This window comes from Gallinula chloropus (assembly GCF_964237585.1).
Source record: "Gallinula chloropus genome assembly, chromosome: Z".
In the NCBI taxonomy this organism is placed as follows: Eukaryota; Metazoa; Chordata; class Aves; order Gruiformes; family Rallidae; genus Gallinula; species Gallinula chloropus.
The window spans coordinates 73,602,805-73,628,801 of NC_140089.1; the positions used below are offsets into that span (position 1 = coordinate 73,602,805).

The window sequence follows — 25,997 nt, forward strand, 5'->3', positions numbered from 1 at the left end:
CAGTCCTCTGCGGCAGCCGACCGCCCGGCACAGCTGCCCGCGTCCCCTGGCACCCTCCGCGTACTCCTGTTCCCCCATGTTTGAGACTCGCACACGAAGCGCTAGTGCCCGCACCCCATTCCTAGCTTCAGGTCTTTTAACGGTACAAATTATCTCCCCAAAAAGGCCGCCAGACCTCATTCAAACGAACGGGAAAGACAGTTACAGATGTCAGGGCTCCTGGCAGTCTGAACGAACCAGGGAGCTGTACAAACATCTCTCACAGTGTGCCTAAAGTCATGGCGAGGATGTGAACCCAGGAACACTAATAAAATTGAGTCCAGCCATGGCTGAAGCAGTGCTAGGTCCAAGCTGGGAAGTCAGGAAAGGGCTCCAGCTTCTGCTGTTCCTGCCTGAGCTGCTACTTGTTTGACAAGCTACAAATTTGTATTTTCATTAGAAACAGGGTGCTTTAATTTTTTAAATTATTTGCTAAGAACAAACACTGCAGTTTAAAAATAGTTATCTGAACCAGCAAAGACAAAATCCAACCATATTACCTTTTCATGATGGTCCTTGTAGAAGAGGTATTTCAGCCCTTAGACACAAGCAGTCAAATTAAACATACACATTTCAACTACAGACAGGTGAAACAAAGACTGCTTAAAAAAGAAAAAGCACCAGATTTTTTTATATTGCCCAAAAAACTCAGCATTTCTCAAACTGTTGATGAACTCCCCTCTCCCTGCTCTATTTTCAGAAATAGGTTATGACGTCCTATGAATATCACGTATGTATGATATAAAGTCTACCTCTAACCTTGGTCTCAATTTCATGCTCAGTTTTATTTTGCATCCAGGCACACCTCACAGGTTTTTGTTCATTCCAAATTTTTCATTTCCCACGGCACAGACCCCCACTGCTTTAGCTCTTAGTTCATTCAGCATAAATTCAAGCAGTCATCCTGCGTGCTGCCTCTCTGCAAGCTACAGACCAGTACCTGCACAACACAGGGGTTGGGGGACCAGCAGTATCAATGTATTTAAGAGGGAAGAACTCCTCCAACGATGCATTTGTAATATGCTTTGGAGAGCTCTACGTCTGTACTGGCATTTGGGGTGAAAGAAGATAGCAACACAGGCATTCCAGAAAGCAGCCAGAGCTACTGACTCCTCCATCAATCTTCCCTCTGCCATTACAAGCTGTTGCAGTAAGGAGTCATAAGGGACTCTACCAGTAGGAGCACTTTGGGCAACCAAGGATCATTTCTCTCCTACCAAATTAATCTACTGTTGATGTAAAGGGGAAATCAAACAGAACAAGGAAGTAGCCCAACTGTGCTTCCCAAACCATGTCCCTGCTACCAATACCACGTAACAGCTGAATTTACATTGCACTTAAATTACCTAAAAGTTAGTTACACTGGTTAGACACACAGCTGGATTGTTCCTTTAATTCCAGATTCAGACCTTGCGTCTCTATGCATAAATACCTAAAAAACCCAGTTAGGCAGCCAGGCAAGCAGCCTGTATTATCAAAAGATGTGCTTCTCAGAAGCCATGCATAAATGCAATAGCCAACTTTTAGCCAACTTTTGCTTTCATGACTAACATTAGGCTACATTCTTCCCTCTGCACAGAATCTCATCACATTACTTGCATCTCAGAAAACACAAAACAGCATAAAAAAGAATTCAAGTTACATTAATCAAATTGTTTGAAATTTTAATTGAGATCCATGTTTGTTTTGCAACAGTTTCTCAAAGGCTATGATGAAACACAAGAATCATTTTGAATGAAATGAAATAAAAGCACAAATCCCAGCAAATAATTCTGCATTTGGAGAAGGCTGAATAGAAAAGCATGATTTCAACTAAGATCTACATGATTACCACAACCATCAGGGAACATCCTTGCAAAAGTTCCTCTTTTCAGTTAAGGCTTTGAAAATAAAGTTTTTCAGAAGTGTGGAGCATCTCTAATCTCAAGGCAATAATTGAGAATTAGAAGTCCTTAGCATCCTTACACATAGACAAGTATTTTCTAAACAAATCTATAACTTTACAGTAAAGACATATTAATCTTATTAAAAATGAGATTGACTCTTTCTGCTGGGAGCTGGCACCACAACTGCCAGTCACCACGTTTTTCCTAATTTATCAGATGAAACAAATAATGCAACATTTCACAGTTGGTATTGTTTTATTGTCTAATATTGATTATTTACACTTCTATTTTTAAATCCCACAGTTCAGCACTCATACCTATGGCTTTTACTTTTATGTTTAGCACATCTTTGTGTCAAGTGTCAGTTTCATTTAAAAAAAACCCAGGAACCTGATACCATACAGACATGTCTCCTATATATTTATCCTTAAACATATTTATTAAAAAGAAAAATACTACAATTTATAAAAGAGAAGTCTGCTGGTAGCTTTCTTCCAGCTCACGTTTACCGCAGATTCTACTGAGCTTTTAATATTTTAAAGTGTCCCTTTTAGAATGTCCTGCTGCCTCCATGTGAAATCCGTTTCTTACTTTTAATGTGAAATAAAATAACAGTAGCTGACAGTTTTCAGCAAAAAATACAAAGCACTATAACTTTACCTACATTGTCTCTTGCTGAACTAGGTTCTTGAACACTCTAGGATAACTAGTCAGTGTTGAAAAGGCACAGGATTTTTGTGCTCAGCGGCTTCCAGCAACAGTGTTTTTTTCCAAGCCTGAAAGCCAGGGACCACTGTTAGGATACAGCAGACACTCTGGTCTGGAAGTCACTAGTAGCCACTGCCACTTACAATAGAACCCATCAGATTTTACTGATTCTTCTATCACAGACACCCTGCAAATCTACAAGAGTTTGCTTCTACTGTAAGAGGAAGAGAGGTGAAGTGACTCTTACATATACCCTGGGATGGTGTAACAATGATACTGAGAAACCTCACAAAGCTGTCCATGTCTGTGGTAGTTTCTGTTCCATGGTATTAAATGAATGGGCAAATTATTTTTCATATATGAGAGAAATTTAGTTGTACATGAAGAAAGCTAATTTTGGTCCACTTGTCCAGCTTTCTAAGGATAGCATATTGGAAAGGTGAGCACTGCCAGTTCAAAAACAATGTAAAAAGTTAGCAAAAATAATTTGGTATTTCATTCATAAACCTGCTCAGTGTGTTTATTTGTCCTAGTCATCCACCTTTGCATTCTGCATGTCCACTAACTGCTGAGTTTTGAAGTCTTCAGCTTGTTTATGATCTTCCTTATCTGCATCATCTACTTGATCAGCTTCCTTTTCTTCTGCTTCTCCTTGATCAACACTTTCATATTCTACTTGTTGCAGGTCTGTTCCATCTATAAGTTCCGCTTGCACTTCTTCCATCTGTATTTGATTTACATGCTCAACATGTAACTGCTCCACATGAACTTCAGCGCCTTGTTCAGTCTGAATGTGCTCAACTTCCAAGTAACTAATTTGCACCTGTTCCTGCAGTTCCTCCATCTGTGTGCCTTTCAGTTGATTGTCCTGTATGAGGTCCTGGTGCATCTGTTCAACAGTTACCTGTGCAGGATCCACTTGTACCTGAATTACTGGCAGGACATGGACTTGCTCCACTTGTTCTATTATTGTCATTGATGTTACTGGTTCAGCTTCCACTGGAAGAACCTCTTCTGTCACTACTCGTTCTGAAATATTGTGCATTTCTTTGAGATGCCTTCTCAGCTCACTGCCTTGCATAAACCACAAATCGCACAAGGTACAGTGGTTGGGTTTGTCACCTGTGTGTATTACCAAGTGATCTTTGAATTGATCCCAGCTGTTAAACACACTGTTACAAACCTGAAACAAAAGATGCAGGATATTGAAGAGTGCAAAAAGAAATACAACAAAGTACAGTGCCTATCTAGAACATGGCTTCACATGGTATAACTTCTTGCTACTTGGAATAAAAAAAAAAAGCCCTCACATGTTTGTTGTGATTTTGTGTGGCTGGGTTCTGGAGGAGGAGGGGGCTGCAGGGTGACTTCCGCAAGGAGCAGACAGAAGCTCTCTGCAGGCCCCACAGAGCAAACACCATCCGGATCAAGGCCGGACCTGCTGCTAACCAAAGCTGAGCCCATCAGCAACAGTCACAGCGCCTCTGGGAATCACGTTTAGGAGAACCTCCTCCCACAAGCAGCTGCTGAAAAGAGAGCAACAGAGGGACTTTCATGGGCATCTGGACACCAGCCAGGGTTAAACCCCCGCAGTGTTAAGAGGTAAAAGCTGAGAAGTCAGCTTCAGATGAACAAAAGACTGGGGTGGGGGGTAGGTGTTGTGTTTTTTTAAGAAAGTGTGCAACTTTGAGAGTACACAGGATACTTAGAAAATGTATGAGTTGGTACAGTATTTGAAAGTTTTCTTATTTGAACCTTATGTGAAATTCATGTAAAGTATCAAGATGCATGCCCCAATAAATGTCTGGTGCTACCCTATTGTGCAGAAAGCTATTTATGTAATAGTACTGTACAATGAAAGTCCTTTTATAAATTTTCCATGCAGTACTACTAGTCAGCTTTTCCTTATCAGCTTTCATTTGCTGATGGCATTGTAACAGTTAGCTGACTAGGATGAAGTCTCTCATTTTGACATTTCAAAATTACACCAGTGATTCCAGCAGATAAAAGTTTTAGAACTCCATCATTCTAATTCTTCTCCAGCTAAAAGTAGTGCCTGAACTGCAGACACATCATTTTCACAAATCACATGAGTACAATTCCTTCCCTTCAGCTGACACTGAGGCAAGTATCCTGAAAAGAACAGAGAGGCTGCAGAAATGAATGAGGTGCCAGGGTAGGAGAGAGAAGAGTGGGATATGGTCAGGCTCACAGTAAAAACTTGACCGTGCAAGTGTTCTTCGCTGTAGAAGACAGCAATGAACACATGCTTCAACATCCCTTCACTGATTGCAAAGAGTTTTGAAACAGAACGTTCCAGCTCCTCAATTTTCAGCAACAGCCAGAAGGATGATCAAGTATCTGACAGGGATTAAGAACCGACCAGAGGTGATGCACTGCTGGACCTGGTGCTCACCAACGTGGAGGAGATCATTAAAGGTGTTAAGGTTGGAGACAGCCTGGGCTGTGGTTACCATGCCCTAGTTGAGTTTGTAATGTCAAGGAATGTGGGCCTGATGAAGAGTGGGACCAGGACACTGAACTTTAAGAGAGCAAACTTTAGGCTGTTTAAGGAATTGTTGGCCAAGATCTCCTGGGAGGTGGGCCTTAGACAGAAATGTTGAGGACAGTTGGCTACTCTTTAAGGATGCCTTTCTGAGAGCTCAAGGGCTCTCTGTCCCTCTGAATAAGAAAGTGGGCAGGAGGGGCAGGAGGCCAGCATGGCTAAGCAAGGACCTGCTGGTCAAACTGAGGGAAAAGAAAGGCAAATACAAGCTCTGGAAGCAAGGGTGTGTAGCCTGGAAAGAATACAGGGATGCTGTTTGGACTTGCAGAGATGGGATCAGGAAAACCAAGGCACAGATGGAACTGAACTTGGCAAGGGATATTAAAAACAACAAGAAGGGATTTTACAGGTACATTGGCCAGAAGAGACAGGCCAAAGAGAATGTACCCCCCTTGGTAAATGATAAAGGAGAACTGGCTGCAACTGATGAGGAGAAGGCTGAGGTACTGAATGAGTTCTTTGCCTCGGTCTTCTCTGGCAGCCAGGATTCTCATAATTCTCAAGTCCCAGAATCTTGCATCCCTAGAACTCTAGGTGGGAACTGGGGGAGCAAATCCCCCCCCCCCCCCACTGTAAGTGCACAGCAAGTCCGAGACCACCTCATGAGACTGAATGTCTACAAGTCTATGGGGCCGGACGACTTGCATCCCAGGGAACTGAAGGAGCTGCTGATGTGGTTGCTGAGCCGCTCTCCATCATATTTGAAAAGTCGTGGCTGTCAGGAGAGGTCTCTGGGGACTGGAAAAAAGGTCACCTCACTCCCACTTATAAGAAAGGGAGCAAGGAAGACCCAGGGAATTACAGGCCAGTGAGACTCACCTCTGTGCCTGGGAAGATCATGGAACAGATCCTCCTGGATGACATGTTGGAGTACATGAGGGAAGAGCATGTGACCCGGGACAGCCAGCACGGCTTCAGCAAGGGAAGGTCGTGCCTCACCAATCTGGTGACCTTCTGTGATGCAGTGACAGCATCGGTAGATAGAGGGAAGGCGACCGATGTCATCTACCTAGACTTGTGCAAGGCCTTTGACACAGTCCCCCACCACATCCTTATCTCTAAATTGGAGAGATGTGGATTTGATGGGTGGACCATCCAGTGGATAAGAAACTGGTTGACAGAACGTAGCCAGAGGGTGGTGGTCAATGGGTCTATGTCCAGGTGGAGGCCGGTGACAAGCAGTGTCCCCCAGGGGTCTGTCTTGGGACTGGTTCTCTTTAACATCTTTATCAATGACATTGATGATGGAATTGAGTGCACCCTCAGCAAGTTTGCAGATGACACCAAGCTGAGTGGTGTGGTCGACACCCCAGAAGGAAAGGAAGCCATCCAGAGGGATCTTGACAGGCTGGAAAGGTGGGCCCGAGGGAACCTAATGAGGTTCAACACTGCCAAGTGTAAGGTGTTGCACTTGGGCTGGAAGAATCCCAGACATAGATACAGACTGGGAGAAGAGCTCCTTGAGAGTAGCCCTGCTGAGAAGGACTTGGGGATTGTGGTGGATGAGAAACTTAACATGAGCCAGCAGTGTGCTCTTGCAGCTCGCAAGGCCAATGGTATCCTGGGCTCCATCAGGAGAGGGGTGGCCAGCAGGGACAGGGAGGTGATTGTCCCTCTCTACTCTGCCCTCGTGAGGCCCCACCTGGAGTACTGTGTCCAGATCTGGGGCCCCCAATACAAGAAGGATGTGGAACTGTTGGAGAGGGTTCAGAGGAGGCCACAAGGATGATTAGAGGGCTGGAGCACCTGCCCTACAAAGAGAGGCTGAGGGAGCTGGGCTTGTTCAGCCTGGAGAAGAGAAGGCTGTGGGGGGAGCTCATTGCAGCCTTCCAGTACCTGAAGGGAGCTTATAAGCAGGAGGGGATTCAATTTAAAAGGGTAGACAATGGCAGGACAAGGGGGAATGGATTAAAACGAAAGGAAAGAAGATTTAGATTAGATATTAGGGGGAAGCTTTTTACAGAAAGAGTGGTGAGGTGCTGGAACAGGCTGCCCAGAGAGGTGGTAGATGCCCTGTCCCTGAAGGTGTTCAAGGCCAGGTTGGATGGGGCCCTGGGCAACCTTGTGTAGATCCAGGCCTGAGGTTGGTGGGCCTGCCTGTGGCAGGGGGGCTGGAGCTCTATGATCCTTGGGGTCCCTTCCAACCCAGACCATTTTATGATTCTATGAACAGGACTGTGTAATGGAGCCAAATATCTCCATTTTGCTGTTGAAGTCTTTTAAAGAGGTTTGTGATGCACAGTGCCATTATTTTTCCCCTCCAGCTCATACTTTAGAAAGAAGCTGAACTACACTTCTTAAAATACCAACCTTACAGTTAAACAGTCAAAATTAGTTAGAATCACAGAACGGTTTGAGTTGGAAGGGACCTTGAAGATGATCCAGTTCCAACCCCCTGCCATGGACAGAGACACCCTTCTCTAGAACAGGTTGCTCAAAGCCCCATCCAGCCTGGCCTTGAACACTGCCAGGGAGGGGGCAGCCACAGCTTCTCTGGGCAGCCTGTGCCAGGGCCTCACTAATCTCATAGTAAAGAATTTCTTCCTAACATCTGACTTAAACCTGCCCTCTTTCAGCTTGAAACCATTGTCCCTTGACTATCACTGATCTCCCTGATTAACAGTACCTCTCCCACACTCCTGTAGGACCCCTTCAAGTATTGATATGCTGCAATTAGGTCTCCCCAGACCCTTCTCTTCTCCAGGCTGAACAAGCCCAACTCTCTCAGCCTGGTTTCACAGAAGAGATGCTGCAGCCTCCTGATCACCTCTGTGACCTCCTCTGGACTTGTTCCAGTATCTCCATGTCTTTCCTGTACTGGGTACCCCAAAAGTGGATGCAGCACTCCAGGTGGGGCCTTCACAAGACCAGAGCAGAGGAGCAGAATCATCACCCTTGACCTGCTGGCCAGGCTGTTCTTGATGCAGCCCCAGGACACAATTGGCCGCCTGAGCTGCCTATAGCACACTGCCAGCTCATGCTGAGCTTGTCATTGTGGACAAGATAAAACTGTTCTGAGTGTGAGACTTACATGGCATAACACAAAGTTGTACTTAACAGCTTCACTGAACATACTGTTTTGTATTTGTGACCCTTTGGCCTAACTGCTTTGTGTCACAGCCTTCTCCTTCTCCGCTGGTAATATATCCTCCCACAAATGTGGATGTGGATTAGCAGCCCATGGGTCCTACATCAATTCTTAAATAACTTTTTCTTGATTTTTTTGTTCTCTCTGTGGAACCAAATTTGAAGTGTTCAATAAATAAATCTTGGCTTACCCAACAAATAGGAGAAAACAAAGTTGTGCTTCCCTGATGAGAGCTTTTAGTACTCTTCAGTGTATGTCTTGAGAACTGAAATGGGCTCCATGTGGCAAGAACGATCATTACATGCTTGGGCATTACCAAAAGTCAGTACCTTTATGTAGGACTGATTGTTAAATATTATGAGGCTCCATATCAGTAATTCTGTATTTTAAAAATGGAACTACTTAGATATATGAATTTATCTGCATATTGTGTTTGAATGTGAACCTTTTACCTATTTTACTAAAGCAGCCCTTGGAGACATAAGCCCACTTTCAGTGCCTTTCCAGCTCAGTAGCCCCCCACTCCCTCAGCACAGGATGGACGGCTCAGGCACTGCTACTTCCATTACCCACCTGACATTCATACAGCTTCTTTCTTCCCTTTTTAGCTCCAGCTCCAGACTGACAGGCCGTCAGGTGACATTTCAGCGTGCTATTCCTAGCAAAACGTTCATGGCAGTTTGGACACTCAAATGGTTTTTCACCTGTTAAGACAGATACAGGGATTTTTAAGTATATAAAACCAGCCAGTTTTCTGTCAGCTCTTTCTTCTTCCCCTCCTCCCTTTTTTGTAGGTTGATACAGTGTAAAGATGTGGCCAACTAGATTATTATACAGAATGAAAGACATTTTATGTAAACTTCATTTATGTAAAGTAAAGGACAAAAAACTAATGTGGAGTGAATACTGATGTAGATAAAACCCAGTATAATTACTACTGCCATTTAAGGTATTTAGGTTTTCATGGAAATTAGATTACTATTCTGATGAAATATCTTAAAGAAATAGCAGCTACTTCTCATTAATCTGATAATACTTACTGTTAAAGAATAAACATTAGTAAATATACAATGTCACAGATCAAATTGTTTTCAAGAACAGTAACAGCTGAGACTGAGCTCCAGAAAAATTAGTTGCTAAGGAATGACCACCAAGTAACCCAACAGTATCACAACACACACCCCCTCCCTGAAAAATAGTGAGAAGAAAGCATATAGGGACATAAATGAGCACAAGCAAGATAAAAAAATCCTTTCAGTTGAGCCATTTCATTTCAAACCTGGTACCAAACACGGAAGCCAGCTAAGGCCAGGCTGAAAACAGGTCATTTTCTTTTTCATCCAAAGTCGTATATTGTTATTACTGTCATCAAGTAGTAACTAATAACAACTGTTGCCTGTTTACTAATTTCATCATGCACAAACACAATGAAATTCAAGGAAATTAGAGTACAAGAAATTAGGAACAGTGTGTTTCTTCTGAAAGTCTGATAATTAATCTGTGGAGGTACTGACACCAACATCACTACTGAAACAAACGGCGTAATGAACTCCAAAAGAGGCTGAGGCATTTCAGTGAATAACACAAGAATCTATCCTAGCCAGTCTAAAGGCTGGCATTTTCAAGAGTGCAGTATTTACTGACTATTGAGATGGAGAACCCATAAACATATATTTTCAGAAATAAAGTTCCTAATTAACTTTTCAAAAGGAACTCACAAGTAGCCTGTAATTCTCACTTACACACCTAAATGCCACAGAAAAACATTAAATGGTGAGAACATGCACTGAACATTCATCTTGATGGTTCCAAAATGCTGGTTTTGGAAACTGTTGTACTGGTAATGCAGAGGATGCTGAACAGGCCATCATTCTTGCAGGTCAAAAATCATGGACTTTGCCCAAGCAACCAATACAGAACAACAGTCACACCACAGACCTGTGATATGGTCACATTTAAATAGTTACTCGGAGCAAGGCACCATGCAGGGACAGATTTATTCTATTCTTACTCAAATTCTGCAGTAATCTCCAACATATTCTGCCAAAAGCATCTGAAAGTGACAACTCAAAGGTAATAGTGGCAATGTCCAAAGGCTAAAAGACATTGTGTGACTTGCAAATTGCAAACCAACACTCTGACCTGAGCTGCCCCAGTCACAGCAGTGATGGAAAACACAGAGAGCATGCCAGCTGTCTTTTCTCCTCTTTCCTCTCTGAGAAACACACTGGCAAGCTGGGGGCAAAACTCCTCTGCTGAAAGTGATAACTCACATCTCCCCCATGTGTCATCCAACTCCAAGTTCAGTCTCATCTTTGTGAGACTGTACAAAGAGGGAGAAAGAAGAAGCTTCATCAATCTCCTTCCTTGCTTTTACTGAGACAAAGATGACAGCCTTTGCTGTTGAATTACTACATTAAAAAGAATCACCAACGCTGATAAGTTGTCTAGTTCTGCCCCAATTGATACTTTTATGTTATCACTGGTATTCTGATTAAGCAGCAACAGGATCAAATACTCTGTAGGGCATGTTTTCCTAGGCCTTTTAATTTCATTTTAGTGTTCAACTAGTGCTATACAGAATTCTGAACTTACGCAGCCTGTGGCTGAATGGGATTTTTTCCACTGACACACTGTTAAATGGTAGTGCCAGCTTTGGTTTCAAGCTTAAGGCTTTTGAAAATCCAAAACTAGAATTAGATTCCACATGTTGTGTCAATATGTATTTAGAAAGCACTCTGTATCTCTTGTGATATACTGTCCCTCAAATCCTTCGTTGCAACAGCAACCATCATACTGTGATACTTGGCTTACTCTGTTAATCTGCCACAAACTTTTATCTGAAAATACATTTGTTAAGTAGCTGGTATTTGGATTGCTCCCTCCTTCATAAAGGATGGTTGACCAAACAGTGTTTATAAATGGAAATTTCAAGAGCTACTGAGACTACACTGGACAGTGTCATAGCAATACTCAGCAGTCCCATGCACAGAAACAAATTCTAATTAAAAGACAATAAGCAGCTGCTAAAAAAAAAAAAAAGTAGCACTGCTACCATCCACTCAATTTCACTGATACCTCATAACTGACATGTCAAACAAAAACATCTGGAAGATGAGGACCACATATTTTACATTCAGAATTATCTGTACAATACTCTATGTTCAGATAATAGACTTTTCAATGAGATGACATAGCTTCTTAGCCTCCATATTATGATGAAGAAAGAAGAAGCACACGTACTAGAAAGATGCTACGCAGATTTCAAAGGGGCAGATTTCAACAGAAGAAACCCCGTGTAATATAGTAACTAGAAATGTTTTAATGTGTTATTTAATGAAGAAAAATCAAAGCATAGATGAGATGTCAAAAGCAAGGGCAAAACTTGCCAAGCAAGATGATATAGGAGAGAATTGTTAGGGGGTATTTTATGCATAATACCTTAATTAGCATTTCACAGAATTGTAGGGGTTGGAAGGGCCCTCAAGAGATTGAGTCCAATCCCCCTGCCAAAGTAGGTTCCCTAGGACAGGTTGCACAGATAGGCGTCCAGATGGGTCTTGAATATCTCCAGAGAAGGAGACTCCACAACACCCCTGGGCAGCCTGTCCCAGGGCTCTGTCACCCTCATTGTGAAAAAGTTCTTTTGCATCTGCTCAGACATTCTGTTAAATAAAGACACCCTCTGTATTCCACTGATAAGCTCACAGTTCAGACCATATTTCAACAAAAACATTTAGTAGTAGAATTGGAAAAATATGGTAGCTGCCTGATCTGGTACTTTTATAGAAGGCAACATGCCTTAAGGAATTATTTTGAAAAAAAATTTAAAATTTATTAAACTCAATAGAGAAGGTTCATTAATGCTGTCTGGTTTTAGGTGCCTGTTTTTAACCACCTCAATCCCTCAAAAGTTTACATCAACGAAAACAAAACAAGTGAAAAATGAACAAACAGTAAGACAAACCAGCATTTTAGTTTTATCTAGAAGCCAAGTACTTCTAGTACTCAGGAGTGACATGTTTTCTTTATCACATCTTTTATTTCCCCAAACATGCAAAACCCTGAAATGCTACAGCCAGGCCCCTAAGCTCAGGACTGCAGCAGTACTCTTACCTGTGTGCTTCCGCAGGTGCTCTTTAAAGTGTCCAAAGTGGTCAAACTGCTTGTCACAGTACTGGCATATATGTATTTTTTTGCCAGGTCTTTGCTTCTTGCTGGCACCACCTTCATCAAGGTGGTAACAGGTGAGGTGCTGTTTCAAAGCACTCTCTCGTAGGTATGTTTTATTGCATATGTCACACTTGTAACTCTCAGTGGAGTGTGTTTTCATGTGTTCCTTAAAATGGTAAAACAATTTAAACGAACGGTTACATTTCTCACAGTGGAATAAATTGTTCACGTGTGACAGCTGAAGTTCCACAATTTCAATACCTTCTACCTGTTTGCATGAGGGATCAGTTGCACTATCACTTTCTTCTTGGATCTGGCATTTTCTGTCTCCCTGACGATACTTGCTGGTGATGTCTGCCAAAAGAGCCAAAGCCGATTCATCCGATGTACCTGTTGCCTGTATGTACTTTATGGACTGTTCTGCAGAAGCTACTTCTTCAAGCGTTTCAATGCTGTTATCTTCCACTTCAATTGTCCCCTCAGCAATCTCAACCTCAATTTCAACAGGCTCTGATTCTGCAGACGGCAGTGTTTCTGTGATAACATTAGAGGTTTCAGCTATCTTCCTCTTTTTTGGTTTATTTTTACCTTGAGCTTGAGTTGCTTCCAAGGATGATGAATTTTCTTTGTTTCTGTAAAGCATTTGCATAAACATGGTTAAGATCCATAAGCACAGACGTAGTAATTCCTGCCTGATACTGAGCTTCTGCATCCAACACTCTGTAGCTGTTCCTCAAAGAAGCTGAATGGTAGGTGACCACATAGACAGAAAGTAATTCATCTTTAATCTAAACTCCTCAGAGCTGTAAAACAGCACGGTTAAAGCTGCAGAGCCTTTGACATAAGGTTGCTGTAGGGTTTTAAATAGCTCTGCTTGAATGATTTAACACCTATGAAGAAAGGCTAGTTAAACTAATGACACGGGTTTATCTAAGAAACTTGTGAAATTCTGTACTTGGAAAGAACACTTCCCTGAAGGAAGGAGTCAGGGAGAAGGAAGGAGTTCTTTGGCCTGCCTACTGAGAAGTAAGATTCAGATCCTTTCTACACTATTCACTTCTTAAGCTCTGAAGCCTGTGCAACTGCTGGCAGCATTCACAGCTTGTTAGAGAACACTACAGCTGTGACTCCACACAATGATTATTGTAACATCTCATACTTGAGGAAAACACAGCTCGCAGCTGAAGTAAAAATAAAAGCCACTGTGATGTGGAAGGAGTATTCTACTTTAAATCTGACCTTAAACAGAATTCTCAGCTCTGTTCCTGTTCTCCCTGCACCATACACAACCCCCCCTCGTCCATGATATCAGGGACAGCATGCTGCCTAAAACATAGAGCTGGGTGTGCCAATACTTCTAAGATCATCTGCAGCACTTCAGCTCTGACAGTTTTACAACTGATTATCAGTTTTGAAAACAAGTGGTTATCTTCCTCTCAAATCAGACCAACAGGAGTAAGCTGCACTTTTACCTTCCTTTGCAGCCTGATGAATCCTTTCACATAAACTACTCCCTATAACTTTCATGTTTTCTAGTAATAGGTGAGATAAGGCTTTGCTCAGTTATGAGTAAGTCATGTTAGAGATGCGTGAGCAATGATCTAATGCGGGATTCAGCTTATTAAATTATATATCTTGCTCAATTTGGACACATGAAGACAGATCAGCTAAACTGAGTTTCATCTAGCCTGGATTTCTGATGTCTGGAGGTTGGCAGCTACTTTGCACATTACTGGATCATGCACCAAAAGAATAATCTTTTTTACAGAATCTTAGGGGTTGGAAGGGACCTCAAGAGATCATTGGGTCCAAGCCCCCTGCCAAAGCAGGCTCCCTATCTCACATTACACAGATAGGCATCCAGACAAGACTTGAATATCTCCAGAGAAGGAGACTCAACCACCTCCCTGGGCAGCCTATTCCACTGCTTCGTCACCCTCACTGTGTAAAAGTTCTTCCACATGTTGGTGCGGAACTTCCTATGCTCCAGCTTACAGCCATTGCCCCTAGTCCTGTCCCCACAGAGCACTGAAAACGGGCTGGCCAATTCCCCCTGCATCCCAAGTCTAAGATATTTATAAACACTAATTAGGTCCCCCCTAAGCCTTCTTTTCTCCAGGGTGAACAGACCCAGCTCACTCAGCCTTTCCTCATAGGGGAGATGCTCCAGGCCCCTAATCATCTTTGTAGCCCTTCTCTGGACTCTCTCCAGAAGGTCCCTGTCTTTTTTATACCAGGGAGCCCAGAACTGGACACAGTACTCCAGGTGGGGCCTGACCAACACAGAGTAGAGGGGGAGGATCACTTCCTTCGACCTGCTGGACACACTCTTCCTGATGCATCCCAGGATCCCATTGGCTCTCTTAGCCACCAGGGCACACTGCTGGCTCATAGCCAAGCTGTCATCAACCAGGACCCCCAGGTCCTTCTCCACAGAGCTCCTTTCCAGCAGGTCATCCCCCAGCCTGTACTGATACAGTCGGTTGTTCCTCCCCAGGTGCAAGACTTTACACTTGCTCTTGTTGAACTTCATTAGATTTCTCCCAGCCCAGCTCTCCAGCCTGTCCGGGTCTCTCTGGATGGCAGCGCAGTGTTCCTGCGTGTCAGCCACTTCTCCCAGCTTTGTATCATTGGTGTACTTGCTGAGGGTGGATGCAATACCCTCATCAAGATCGTCAATGAAGATATTAAACAGGACTGGACCCAACACCGAGCCCTGGGGAACACCGCTAGTAACAGGCCTCCATTCAGATTCTACTCCACTGATCACGACCCTCTGAGCCCGGTCCGACAGCCAGTTCTCAACCCACCTCACTGTCCACTCATCTATCCCTTGTTCCCTCAGCTTCTCTATCAGGATATCGTGGGAGACAGTATCAAAAGCTTTGCTAAAGTCAAGGTAGATGACATCCACTGCTCTCCCTCCATCCACCCAGTTGGTGATGACATCATAGAAGGCTATGACATTGGTCGAGCATGATCTCCCCTTGGTGAATCCATGCTGACTACTCCTCATGACCTTCTTCTCTTCCAATTGCTTGGAGATGGCATCCAGAACAAGCTGTTCCATCACCTTTCCAGGGACAGAAGTGAGGCTAACTGGCCTATAGTTACTGGGATCCTCCTTCTTGCCTTTTTTAAAGACTGGAGTGACATTGGCTATCCTCCAATCTTCAGGCACTTCTCCTGTAGTCCAGGACCTATCGAAGATGATAGAGAGCGGCTCTGCAATCACCACCGCCAGCTCTCTCAGCACACGTGGGTGTATCCCATCCGGGATTTGTGTGCATCCAATCCTTTGAGTCGCTCCTGGACCACCCCTACCTCAACTAGAGGTGAGCCATTCGTTCCCCAACCACTCCTACTTTCGTCTGGTATCTGTGGGTCCCGAGAAGCCTTCGGAGTAAAGACCGAGGCAAAGAAGGCATTCAGTATCTCCACCTTCTCATCATCTCCCGTTACCAAGACACCCGCCTCATTCAACAAGGGACCTACATTATCCCTGGTCATCCTTTTACTATTCACATACGTGAAAAAACTCATTTTATTATCCTTTATGTCCCTTGCCAGCCTAATTTCTAAGCAGGCCTTAGCCCTCCTAGTTGCATCCCTGCAGGCCCTGGCAGCATCCTTACATTCATCCCATGATCTCAGACCCTGTTTCCACAGTTTATAGGTCTTCTGCTTCCCTTTGAGTTTACTCAAAAGCTCCCTGCTTATCCACGCAGGTCTTCTACCTCTCCTTCCCGATTTCTTACTCAAAGGGATGCACCTATTCTGTGCTTGGAAGAAGTGCTGTTTGAATGTTAGCCAGCTCTCGCAGGCTCCCATTCCTTCAAACAGAGCAGCCCAAGGGATAGCCCCTATTTGATTTCGGAGGAGATCAAAGTTAGCTCTTCCAAAATTCAGGGTAGCTGTCCTACTTTTTGGCTTGCCTCTTCCACTCAGGATCTTGAACTCGATCATTTCATGGTCGCTTTGTCCTAAGCTGCCCCTGACCTTCACTTCTCTAACGAGCCCATCCTTGTTAGTAAAAACAAGGTCAAGCACCCGCCCTCTCCTCATAGGTTCCTGCATCATCTGTATCAGGAAGTTGTCCTCCATATACCGCAGAAATTGCCTGGACTGCATACGACTGGCTGTATTGCTTGCTCAGCAAATATCTGGGTAATTGAAGTCCCCCATAATGACCAGCACCTGCGATCTTGAGGCTACTTCCAATTGCTTATAAAATGCACTATCAACCCACTCCTCTTGATCAGGGGGCCTGTAGTACACGCCCACGACTACGTCACACATACTGGCCTGCCTTTTAATTCTTACCCCCAAGCTCTCGACAAGTGGTTCATCCCTACCCAGGTGGAGGTCAATACATTCTAGGTGCTCCCTAACATAAAGAGCAACTCCTCCACCTCGTCTCCCTAGCCTATCTTTCCTAAAAAGCACATAGCCATCCATGGTAGCATGCCAGTCATCCAGGCTGTCCCACCATGTCTCAGTGATTGCAATGAGATCGTGGCCCTGTGACCGCACAAAGATCTCCAATTCTTCTTGTTCCCCATGCTACGTGCGTTTGTATAAAGGCATTTTAGTGGGGCAGCAGATGCAGATATCCCCAACAGCTCACAGTGAGTTTTTCGATAGGGGATGGGCAAAAGCGGCTCCACTGAGGAGTTCACGGGGTAATCCACAGAGTTATCCCTACTCTCATGTGGAGCAACATCCCCAAGTCTGCCATTGTGTTGTTGGCATTTATCTATTTCCACCATCAACTCGTGCTGTGACTCCCAAAGCACCTGCCTTACCCCAGCAGCCTTTGTAATATCCCCTTCCCCCTTCCTAACTAGTTTAAAGCCCTATCAATGAGCCCTTCCATCTCCTGAGCTAGGATCCGCTTTCCTCTATGGGACAGGCGAGCCCCATTAGCAGTACTCATGTCTGGAGCAGAGTACACCATCCCCTGGTCAAAAACCCCAAATTTCTTGTGCAGGCACCAGCCTTTCAACCATTGATTCAATTCATGAGTTCTCCTGACCCGCTCTGAACCCCACCTCCCACAAGTGGGGATAGAAGAAAATATTATTTGGGCACCCGCCCCCCCCACAAAGCGCCCTAGGTCACGAAATTCACTCTTGATAGTGCGCAGGCTACACTTTGTGATTGCATCCCTGCCTGCTTGAACTATCAACAGTGGGTAATAATCAGAGTGACTGACCAGCCCTGGGAGCCTTCTGGTAATATCCCTGACCCTAGCTCCAGGAAGGCAGCACACCTCCCTACGTGTAGGGTCTGGTCTACATATGGGGCCCTCCGTCCCACTGAGGAGGGAATCCCCAACCACAACTACCCTTCTTTCTTGCTTTGCTGAGGCAGTCACAAGGCGTGCAGATACTCGCCTCGCTCTGGGCTTTCGCTTCCTCTGAGGTAGAGGGACTGTATTCATCTCCTCACATACCTCCTCTTCAACTTCCAGGGCCCCAAACCTGTTGCATATGGAGACCTGGGGGAGCGGGGTAGGTAGGCGGGGGGAGTGCCTACGGCAGCGAGTAGGGACTGCCTTCCAGACCTCCTCAGGGTTTGGGTCACTCCCATTTACTTGGCTAGGGCAGGGCAGGGGGACCGCCTTTAGTAGTGTGGAATCTTCCTGGCACTCTTCCCTCTTGGATGCCAGGGAGCTACACCACCAGTCAATCTCCATCTCACATTCCCGAATGGCTTTCAGCCTTTCGAGCTCTTCCCGCTCCCTTTCCCGGGTGGCTTTCAGCCTTTCGAGCTCTTCCCGCTCCCTTTCCCGGGTGGCTTTCAGCCTTTCGAGCTCTTCCCGCTCCCTTTCCCGGGTGGCTTTCAGCCTTATGAGCTCTTCCCGCTTCCTTTCCCGGGTGGCTTTCAGCCTTTCGAGCTCTTCCCGCTCCCTTTCCTGGGTGGCTTTCAGCCTTTCGAGCTCTTCCCGCTCCCTTTCCTGGGTGGCTTTCAGCCTTTCGAGCTCTTCCCGCTCCCTTTCCCGGGTGGCTTTCAGCCTTTCAAGCTCTTCCCGCTCCCTTTCCTGGGTGGCTTTCAGCCTTTCGAGCTCTTCCCATTCCCTTTCCCGGGTGGCTTTCAGCCTCGCGAGCTCATCCTCTAGATTAGCAACTAAGCAGAGGAGGTCATCCACCTGCTCACACCTCACACAGGTGAGGCCCTTGCCTCTTTCCCCTGGCAGCAGGAGACTCAGACATTCCCTGCAGCCAGTGACCTGGACCGAGGCGTCCCTAGGCACATCCCCCATTGGGGTTGCCCCAGATTTGTAGGGGGAAGGTCTCCGCCTGGTGGACACCATGGTGCAAATGTATGGACACACAAGAAACAGGGAACCCTTGGCTCAACCTGTGTACTCTGAGCTGGTGTGCTCAATTTCCCCTCTGAGCTAGGAGGGGAGGCTCACCCTGCCTGCTTGCCCTGCCTGTGCGAACTGCCGCGCAAACTGACGTGCCACACCCTTCTGACGCGCCACGCCGTGCAAACTGACGTGCCACGCCCTTCTGACGCACCATGCCCTGTTTGCCCGTCCTGTTCGCTGCGCTCCTGGTCGCCAGCACTCCCAGAGACCCCTCTTGTATGGAGTCGGATTGCCGCGGCCGCGCTAAGCTCTGCCCCCGATGAGTCACGCCGTGACTCGGCAAACAGAAGACTACCATCTTTGGACACACTGAAGGAAACTTTGACTAGGGATACATACATACAACACAAGAGCACTTTAAGGAATAATCGCTGCTTGCTTTCTTTCTCATCTTGATTATGTGATATGCAGCTCTTCAATGTGCATTGCACGAATAATTCCAATCATCTCTACTTCAGCTGAAGTTTCTGAAGCTTACCCCTTTCAGTCAAAGCTCTGACTGAGGCAGTGTATAACAATTCTTCCCCCTCATACTGTGGAGGGAGAGAACAGACTGAAAGTGGTACTCCAGTTGGTCTTTCTAACCAAAGGAAAAAAACCCAACCAACCAACCCACCCAACCCAAACAAACCCACACAAAGAACTTTTCAAAATCTCTGAACAATGGAAATAATCTTCAGAATAGCACGGCTTGTGTGCATGTTGGTTAAGCAAAACATTTGTTTCCTTGTAATGTAGGAAGTACAGTGTTTACTAGTGATGAATAACAAATAAGATGCATAATGTTATACAATAGTGGGAAATGCAGGCTGGACAGTTTAGTCTGACAGATGGATCTGAATCCTGGTTCAACAGGTCTACCAGTGTACACTGACTCAAAGTGATACTGATTAGAAGACACCTTTTCATTTTCAAGTTTCTTTTAAATCCCTCAAGCAGACACCTGAGGTTTACTTTTTCTTCTGAATTAAAAAAATCTTTTGGTGGTATCATGCTTAATCTTAACAAGGTCCAAAAAAAAAAGGGGGTGGGGTGAAGAGTAGAAGAGTAGGATTAGAAATACATAATCACATGTATCACATAGTCCCTTTACTGCCAATCCACAGAATAAGCACATAATAAATTAACTCAGAAATAAATGCTGATGATGAAAACAAAGTTTCCAGTGCATCATGTCATGGAGGCTTTTAAAACAAAATGTTAGCCAATTACCAGAGGGACCTGGGGCCAAGGCCACTCTCCTCAGCTAATGTGTCTATGAGGAGGATAAAAAAGAAAGAACAGCCATTCCTTAGCCTGAAGGCTAAGGTTTTTCAGCAGGTCTAGAAGAGAAAGCAACTGTGATGCTGACAGCATTTATTACCCCTCCCACTGCTTCATGCCAGCAGAACAGTGTAGCAGGGAGAAGGAATGAGAACATGATGGTACTTAGTGAAGGTGAATAGGAAGGAAGGGGAAGAAAAACAGCATGATGGGACTGGCACCCACTTCTCTCACATTGGAGTCTGGCAGTGGAGTACAGTTCCTCATGCTGGAGTTTCTGATGCCACAACAACATATGATCAAGTTTTGATCTGATAAAAAAAACGATTCTAACAGTTACATTCATTCAAAACATTTGAGAGTTTAATTATGATGCAAGAAGTGTGAGATGAGGACTCTAACCCTGTTCTCTCAGAAACAGCTGAAAATTGAAGCACCAGCACAAGCCTGTTAATGTGGTCTAATTACCTGAGGTACACTGTCACTGCACACCCAGCTGTCAATCAGGTGTGGGCAGTCAGATAGCACAGAGACCTGGTATTAATTACAACAAAATTACTGCCCTAAAATGTCTGCAACATTTACCAGCCATGTCACTGGTCATCAACTTCATTTAATTTTTAGCCTGTGCAATTCTGACCCATATCTTACAGTAGAGGAGTACATGGTCCCACACAAGTTACAGAGGTTGCAGGATATGGAAGAGCAGCAAAATACTGTCAGCAAGCTTTTGTAAAAGGATTCTTGTGACTCTACATTTCAGTGTTGGGAAGCTTACCTGATTTCAAGTGCTTTGATTGCTTCCAACATCTGTAGATACTCGGCAGCTTTCCAAACATCATTTGCTTCTTCCTCCCCCTGGACCATTAGTTTTGCTGTATAGGTGAACTCAATCAGGTGACGAAATGCCATGTTACTTACGCCTGTACACAAGCAAGAAAAACAAGTTTCTTCCAGCAGTTTCTCAGTCTCATCTACCTGATGAATCCTCTATACTCACCTGCTCATCATTTTCCTCATAGTACTGTAGCTGACAGTTTCATAAAGATGACATTTAAAGGGCTCATGATAGAATAAAAAATCTACTATAGTAAAGGCATGAATCAGCAACAACTAGAAAGCTATGCCTTGACAAAGAGAAAAGGAAGATCAAGATGGACAAACAGCTGTCTGAATAACAAGTATAGATTGAAACACAAAAACACAATGTCTCTCTCTCTCTCTCTCGAGTCCTCTGGGCAGGAAGTTCCTGGAGGCTGAAATATTACTCCAGGGATTTGTTCCCTGCCTACCAGGCAGGTATTGTTCCACATCTATCCTGCTCTTGCATCCCAGCCAAGGCATCTGCCATTGGCCATCACTGGCTGCCTTTTTCATCTGACTAGAATGGCTTTTGTCAGGAAGAAGAATGCATGTCACACTGCTAGTCCTAAAAATGTACAAGGTCTTCCTGACCTCCACTAACCATGTACTGGGGAGAAGAAAAATAAAAAGTTTAAAAAAAACACCCCACCCACAGAGCCTCACCACTTTCCCTTACAAAAGTTTTAACTTGAGACTTTTTTTCTTCAGGGGAAGTTTTTTTTCCAGTGGTGGCAGCTGATTCAGAATGACTCCAGAGCTAACATCTAGAAAGCTACTGACACGACCAAGCACGTACGTAATCTTGTACCATGGATACTATATTCTTTTACAGCTTGGGTAAATCTTCCTATTTGCACAAATCAGATTACCTTCAATCTCCACCAAGGGCTCCTGAGTGAAATCTTGAAAGAATTTGTAGAAGAACTGGCTACAGGCAGCAAGTACAGCCTTATGAGCTTTGAAATGGTGACCTACAAGGAGATACAAAAATTTTGGTTTAGGATTACCACCTTCCTCACTCGTAGTAAAGATGCAGAAATGTTAAATGCAGGGAATTCTTAGGCAACATGTTAAATACAGCACAGCAGTTTCAAAGGGGGCTTCTATATGAAAATATTTAGCCCCTTGTTCAGAAAAGCAGAAGCAAAATTATTAATCACTGCTAGAGACTCTGTCCACCCTGACAGACAGGGCCCACTCTGACACTCAGTCAGAGTTTAAATTAAACTCTACAAGCAATCTGCACACCAGTACAGAACCAAGAATTTGTCAGAAGCACAGTTTGACCTGTGACAAACCCAACAGCTTCCCAGCACAGCTTTCAGAATCCTCTGTACAGCAACTGGTTCTCAGGCCTGTACATACCATCAACAATCAGAGTGATATCTGTAAACTGGTCTTGCTCACGTTGTTCATTCAGTCTATCCAAAATAACTTTATAGTGTTCAGGGAATTCCTGAATACATTCCATTGTTTCTTCGGCTTCCATGGCAACAGGCTGGTCTGCAAAAGAGGCAGGGTAAGAATACTGCACCACTCAGTACAGAGTATGGACAGCTGGGTTGGGGCTTTTCGGGGAATACAAAACCCACAGAAATTCTAAACTGCCTCGTTAACGGGTTTACCTGATCTTACCTGACAGGTAGGAAAAGGGAGGGTTAATGATGTGGAATACTGTCTTATTTATACTCGTGAAAAAGCAGTCAAAGTCGGTAAATGTCTATTCTACAGGTTCAGCACGGAACCACCTCTCTCAAAGTAAGTTCTGCAGTGATGTAACACCTCCACAGGTTAACTGCTCAACATCCTCTCAGCAGCATAATGTCAGAACTGCTATACTGCTACTTCCTACAATCCCACCAATCCATTTGGCAAAAGAATATTCCTAAAATTTTCATATTTAAGTCACATTTTGCACACATTTAACACAAATGTGGTGAGCTGACCCTGGATGGAGGCCAACCAAAGCTGCACTGTCACTCTCCTCTTCAGCTGAACTGAGGAGAGAAAATAGAAGAAAAGGCTCATGCATAGAGATAAGGACAGGGAGACATAATTTAGCAGCTACTGTCAGGGGCAAGAGATTCAATATCAAAAATTAATACTACCAAAGCAAAACAGAAGAGGATAATGAATAATAAAGCCAAATCTTAGAACACCTCCTCCCACCCCTCCCTTCTTCCCAGGCTTAAGTTCACACCCAATTTCTCTACCTACACCCTACAAGTGGCACAGGGGGATGGGAAAAGAAGGCTGCAGTCGGTTAGTTGTCTCAGATGATCCTTCCTCCTCACAGGAGGACTCCTCACATTCTTCCCCTGCTCCAGCATGGGGTTTCTCTCATGGGTGACTGTCCTTCACATACCTCTGTATTGTTGAGTCCTTCCCACAGTAAACAGTTCTTCATGAACTGCCTCAGCATGGGTCTCTTCCACAGGGTGCACGGAACTTTAGGACCAGACTGTTCCAGTGTGGGTCCCCCACAGAATCACAAGGCCCCCAGGAAACCTGCTCTGGTGTGGGCCCCTCTGCCACAGGCAGCAGGTCCTGCCAGGAGCTTGCTCCAGTATGGACACACGGGTCACACCCTCCTTCAGGTGTCTCTACCCACTCAAGCGTGGGCCCTCTCCACCAGCTGCAGGTCAGATCTCTGTTCCCCATCATCTTCCATGGGCTGCAGGGGGACAACCCGCTCCACCATGGTCTTCCCCATCGGCTTCAGGGGAACGTCTTCTCTGGTGCCGCCCCCAACTCCCTTCTTCACTGACCTTGGGGTCTGCAAAGTTTCTTACTCCTGCCTTTCCCACTCCCTTCTCTGGCAGCAAAAGCTGCTGCTAGGTTTTTTTTTCTCCTCCTTCTTAAATACGTTATCCCTGAGGCACTGTGACTGTTGCTGGTTGGCTTGGCCTTGGCCAGCAGATGGGTTCATCTTGGAGCCGGCTGGTATTGGCTCTGTCAGACCTAGGGGAAACTTCCAGCAGATTCTCACAGAAGCCACCCCTGTAGCCACCCCCACTACCAAAACCTAGCCACACAAACCCCAAACAAGGTACAAGGATGTAACAAAGCAGCACTTTTCAGCTTCTGAGTACATAGGAGTTGCCAGTCACACCTAGGAGCAAAGAATGTCTTAGTCATCCAGCTTCTTTACCTTCTCCCTTTGCAAGGTGAAATACTGTCAAACTTCTGAAAAAGACACCTATGCTTGTAATCTGATGACTCTTTCTCCCTTACTTCTACAGTAAACATAACTGGGGGTGGGGGTTGCAGAGGTTCTCAGACCTTAAGAGGTTTAATAGAACTCTGTCCTCCTGTATGAGACACAGATGTTAGTCTGCTGCTTATGCAAAATATCCTTGGACTCTCTCCCAAGGCTTTCAATGAAAGCATTTCAGAAATTAACTCCAGGCAAAATGACTTAGATCTGTTCAGCACCACTCACACTCTGCATTCATGTGCCTCACACTGAAAGCTTCACAGAAAAAAGCAAAGTCACATTAGCATGGAAACATCATTTCTTTTGAGAGTCTTAACTCGCTCTGAACTCACGTGGTTTCTCACTGGGCTTGAATGAGTCTTAAAGGAATCTGAGACATACCCTTCACTATACCATTATATTTACTATGGATAAATAGACAAAACTCAGGAGAGCAGCTAGAATCCAACCAAACACTGAATATGGAAATTTCTGGGGTTGCAAAGAAGTTTTCTTCAGAGCGCTAGATGAAAGTGCTTCCTGACTTCTGGTGCTGATCTTTTGTCTCAGATTAGAACTGGAAAATCTTGAGGAGGAAGGACCAGCCAAGACAACTGCTCCTTACTTATGTCTACTTAGCCTCATCTGAGCTGATGCCACCACACTTGCTAACTCCCCCTTGTGGCTGTGTAAATTCCATCTCACTTAGACAGACATACAGGTGTATGGGGTTCAGTTGAAGTTGAGGGGAGAATTACTCAGCTATGGTAAAAGCAAAGTTTCTTTCTTAGGACTAACCAACGTCGGGTAAAGGCTGGAGAGCTGGGCAGGGAGAAAACAGATGAGATTCAACAAAAGCAAGTGTAGAGTCTTGCACCTGGGAAGGAATAACTGCTTGTATCAGTACAGACTGGGGGATGACCTGCTGGAGAAGAGCTCTGTGGAGACGACCTGGGGGTCCTGGTTGATGACAGGTTGGCCATGAGCCAGCAGTGTGCCCTGGTGGCTAAGAGAGCCAATGGGATCCTGGGGTGCATCTGGAGGAGTGTAGCCAGCAGGTCAAAGGAGGTGATCCTCCCCCTCTACTCTGCCCTGGTCAGGCCCCACCTGGAGTATTGTGTCCAGTTCTGGGCTCCCTGGTATAAAAAGGACAGGGATCTCCTTGAGAGAGTCCAGAGAAGGGCTACAAAGATGATTAAGGGCCTGGAGCATCTCCCCTATGAGGAAAGGCTGAGTGAGCTGGGACTGTTCAGCCTCGAGAAAAGAAGACTAAGGAGGGACCTCATTAATCTTAAGTAGGGGATGCAGGGGGAATTGGCCAGCCCCTTTTCAGTGCTCTGTGGGGATAGGACAAGGGGCAATGGCTGCAAGTTGGAGCACAGGAAGTTCTGCACCAACATGCAGAAGAACTTTTTCACAGTGAGGGTGACAGAGCCCTGGGACAGGCTGCCCAGGGGGGTGGTGGAGTCTCCTTCTCTGGAGATATTCAAGTCTCGTCTGGATGCCTATCTGTGTAATATGAGATAGGGAGCTGCTTTGGCAGGGGGGTTGGACCCGATCATCTCTCGAGGTCCCTTCCAACCCCTACGATTCTATGAAATTGCTGATGCTGTCAGCTGATGATTTAGCTTTATTGGCTTGTAGCACTGGATGCATCTCATATAATACACGTATGACTTGCGGATCTGTTTTGATACATCAACCTCTGTGAAAACACCCTATTGCTACCCTCTGGGACTACAGCCGAACTCCCTGTATTTTACACACAATACGTTTGTGTTCTCTGCCCAAGCGGCCCGGGCTGGCTGACGCAGTGTTAGGGCAGCTCGGACGGCCCG

The 25,997-nt window shown here is 45.0% G+C and overlaps 1 protein-coding gene across 2 annotated transcripts; it reads right to left on the minus strand.

Annotated features, from left to right (window-relative positions):
• Positions 1–3,136: 3,136 nt before the first annotated feature.
• ZNF131 (zinc finger protein 131) lies at positions 3,137–22,452 on the minus strand (the record flags this gene model as incomplete). Of its 2 annotated transcripts, XM_084278204.1 has the most annotated exons (7): positions 3,137–3,816; positions 8,861–8,991; positions 12,404–12,626; positions 12,729–13,092; positions 20,878–21,022; positions 21,833–21,934; positions 22,329–22,452. In XM_084278204.1, the coding sequence occupies 7 exons, from the start codon at positions 22,450–22,452 to the stop codon at positions 3,163–3,165; spliced, it is 1,743 nt and encodes a 580-aa protein (XP_084134330.1). In that variant the 3' UTR covers positions 3,137–3,162. The 2 variants fall into 2 exon arrangements, with proteins under 2 accessions (XP_084134330.1, XP_084134329.1); XM_084278203.1 differs by having other exon boundaries at positions 12,404–13,092.
• Between the last annotated feature and the right edge of the window lie 3,545 nt (positions 22,453–25,997).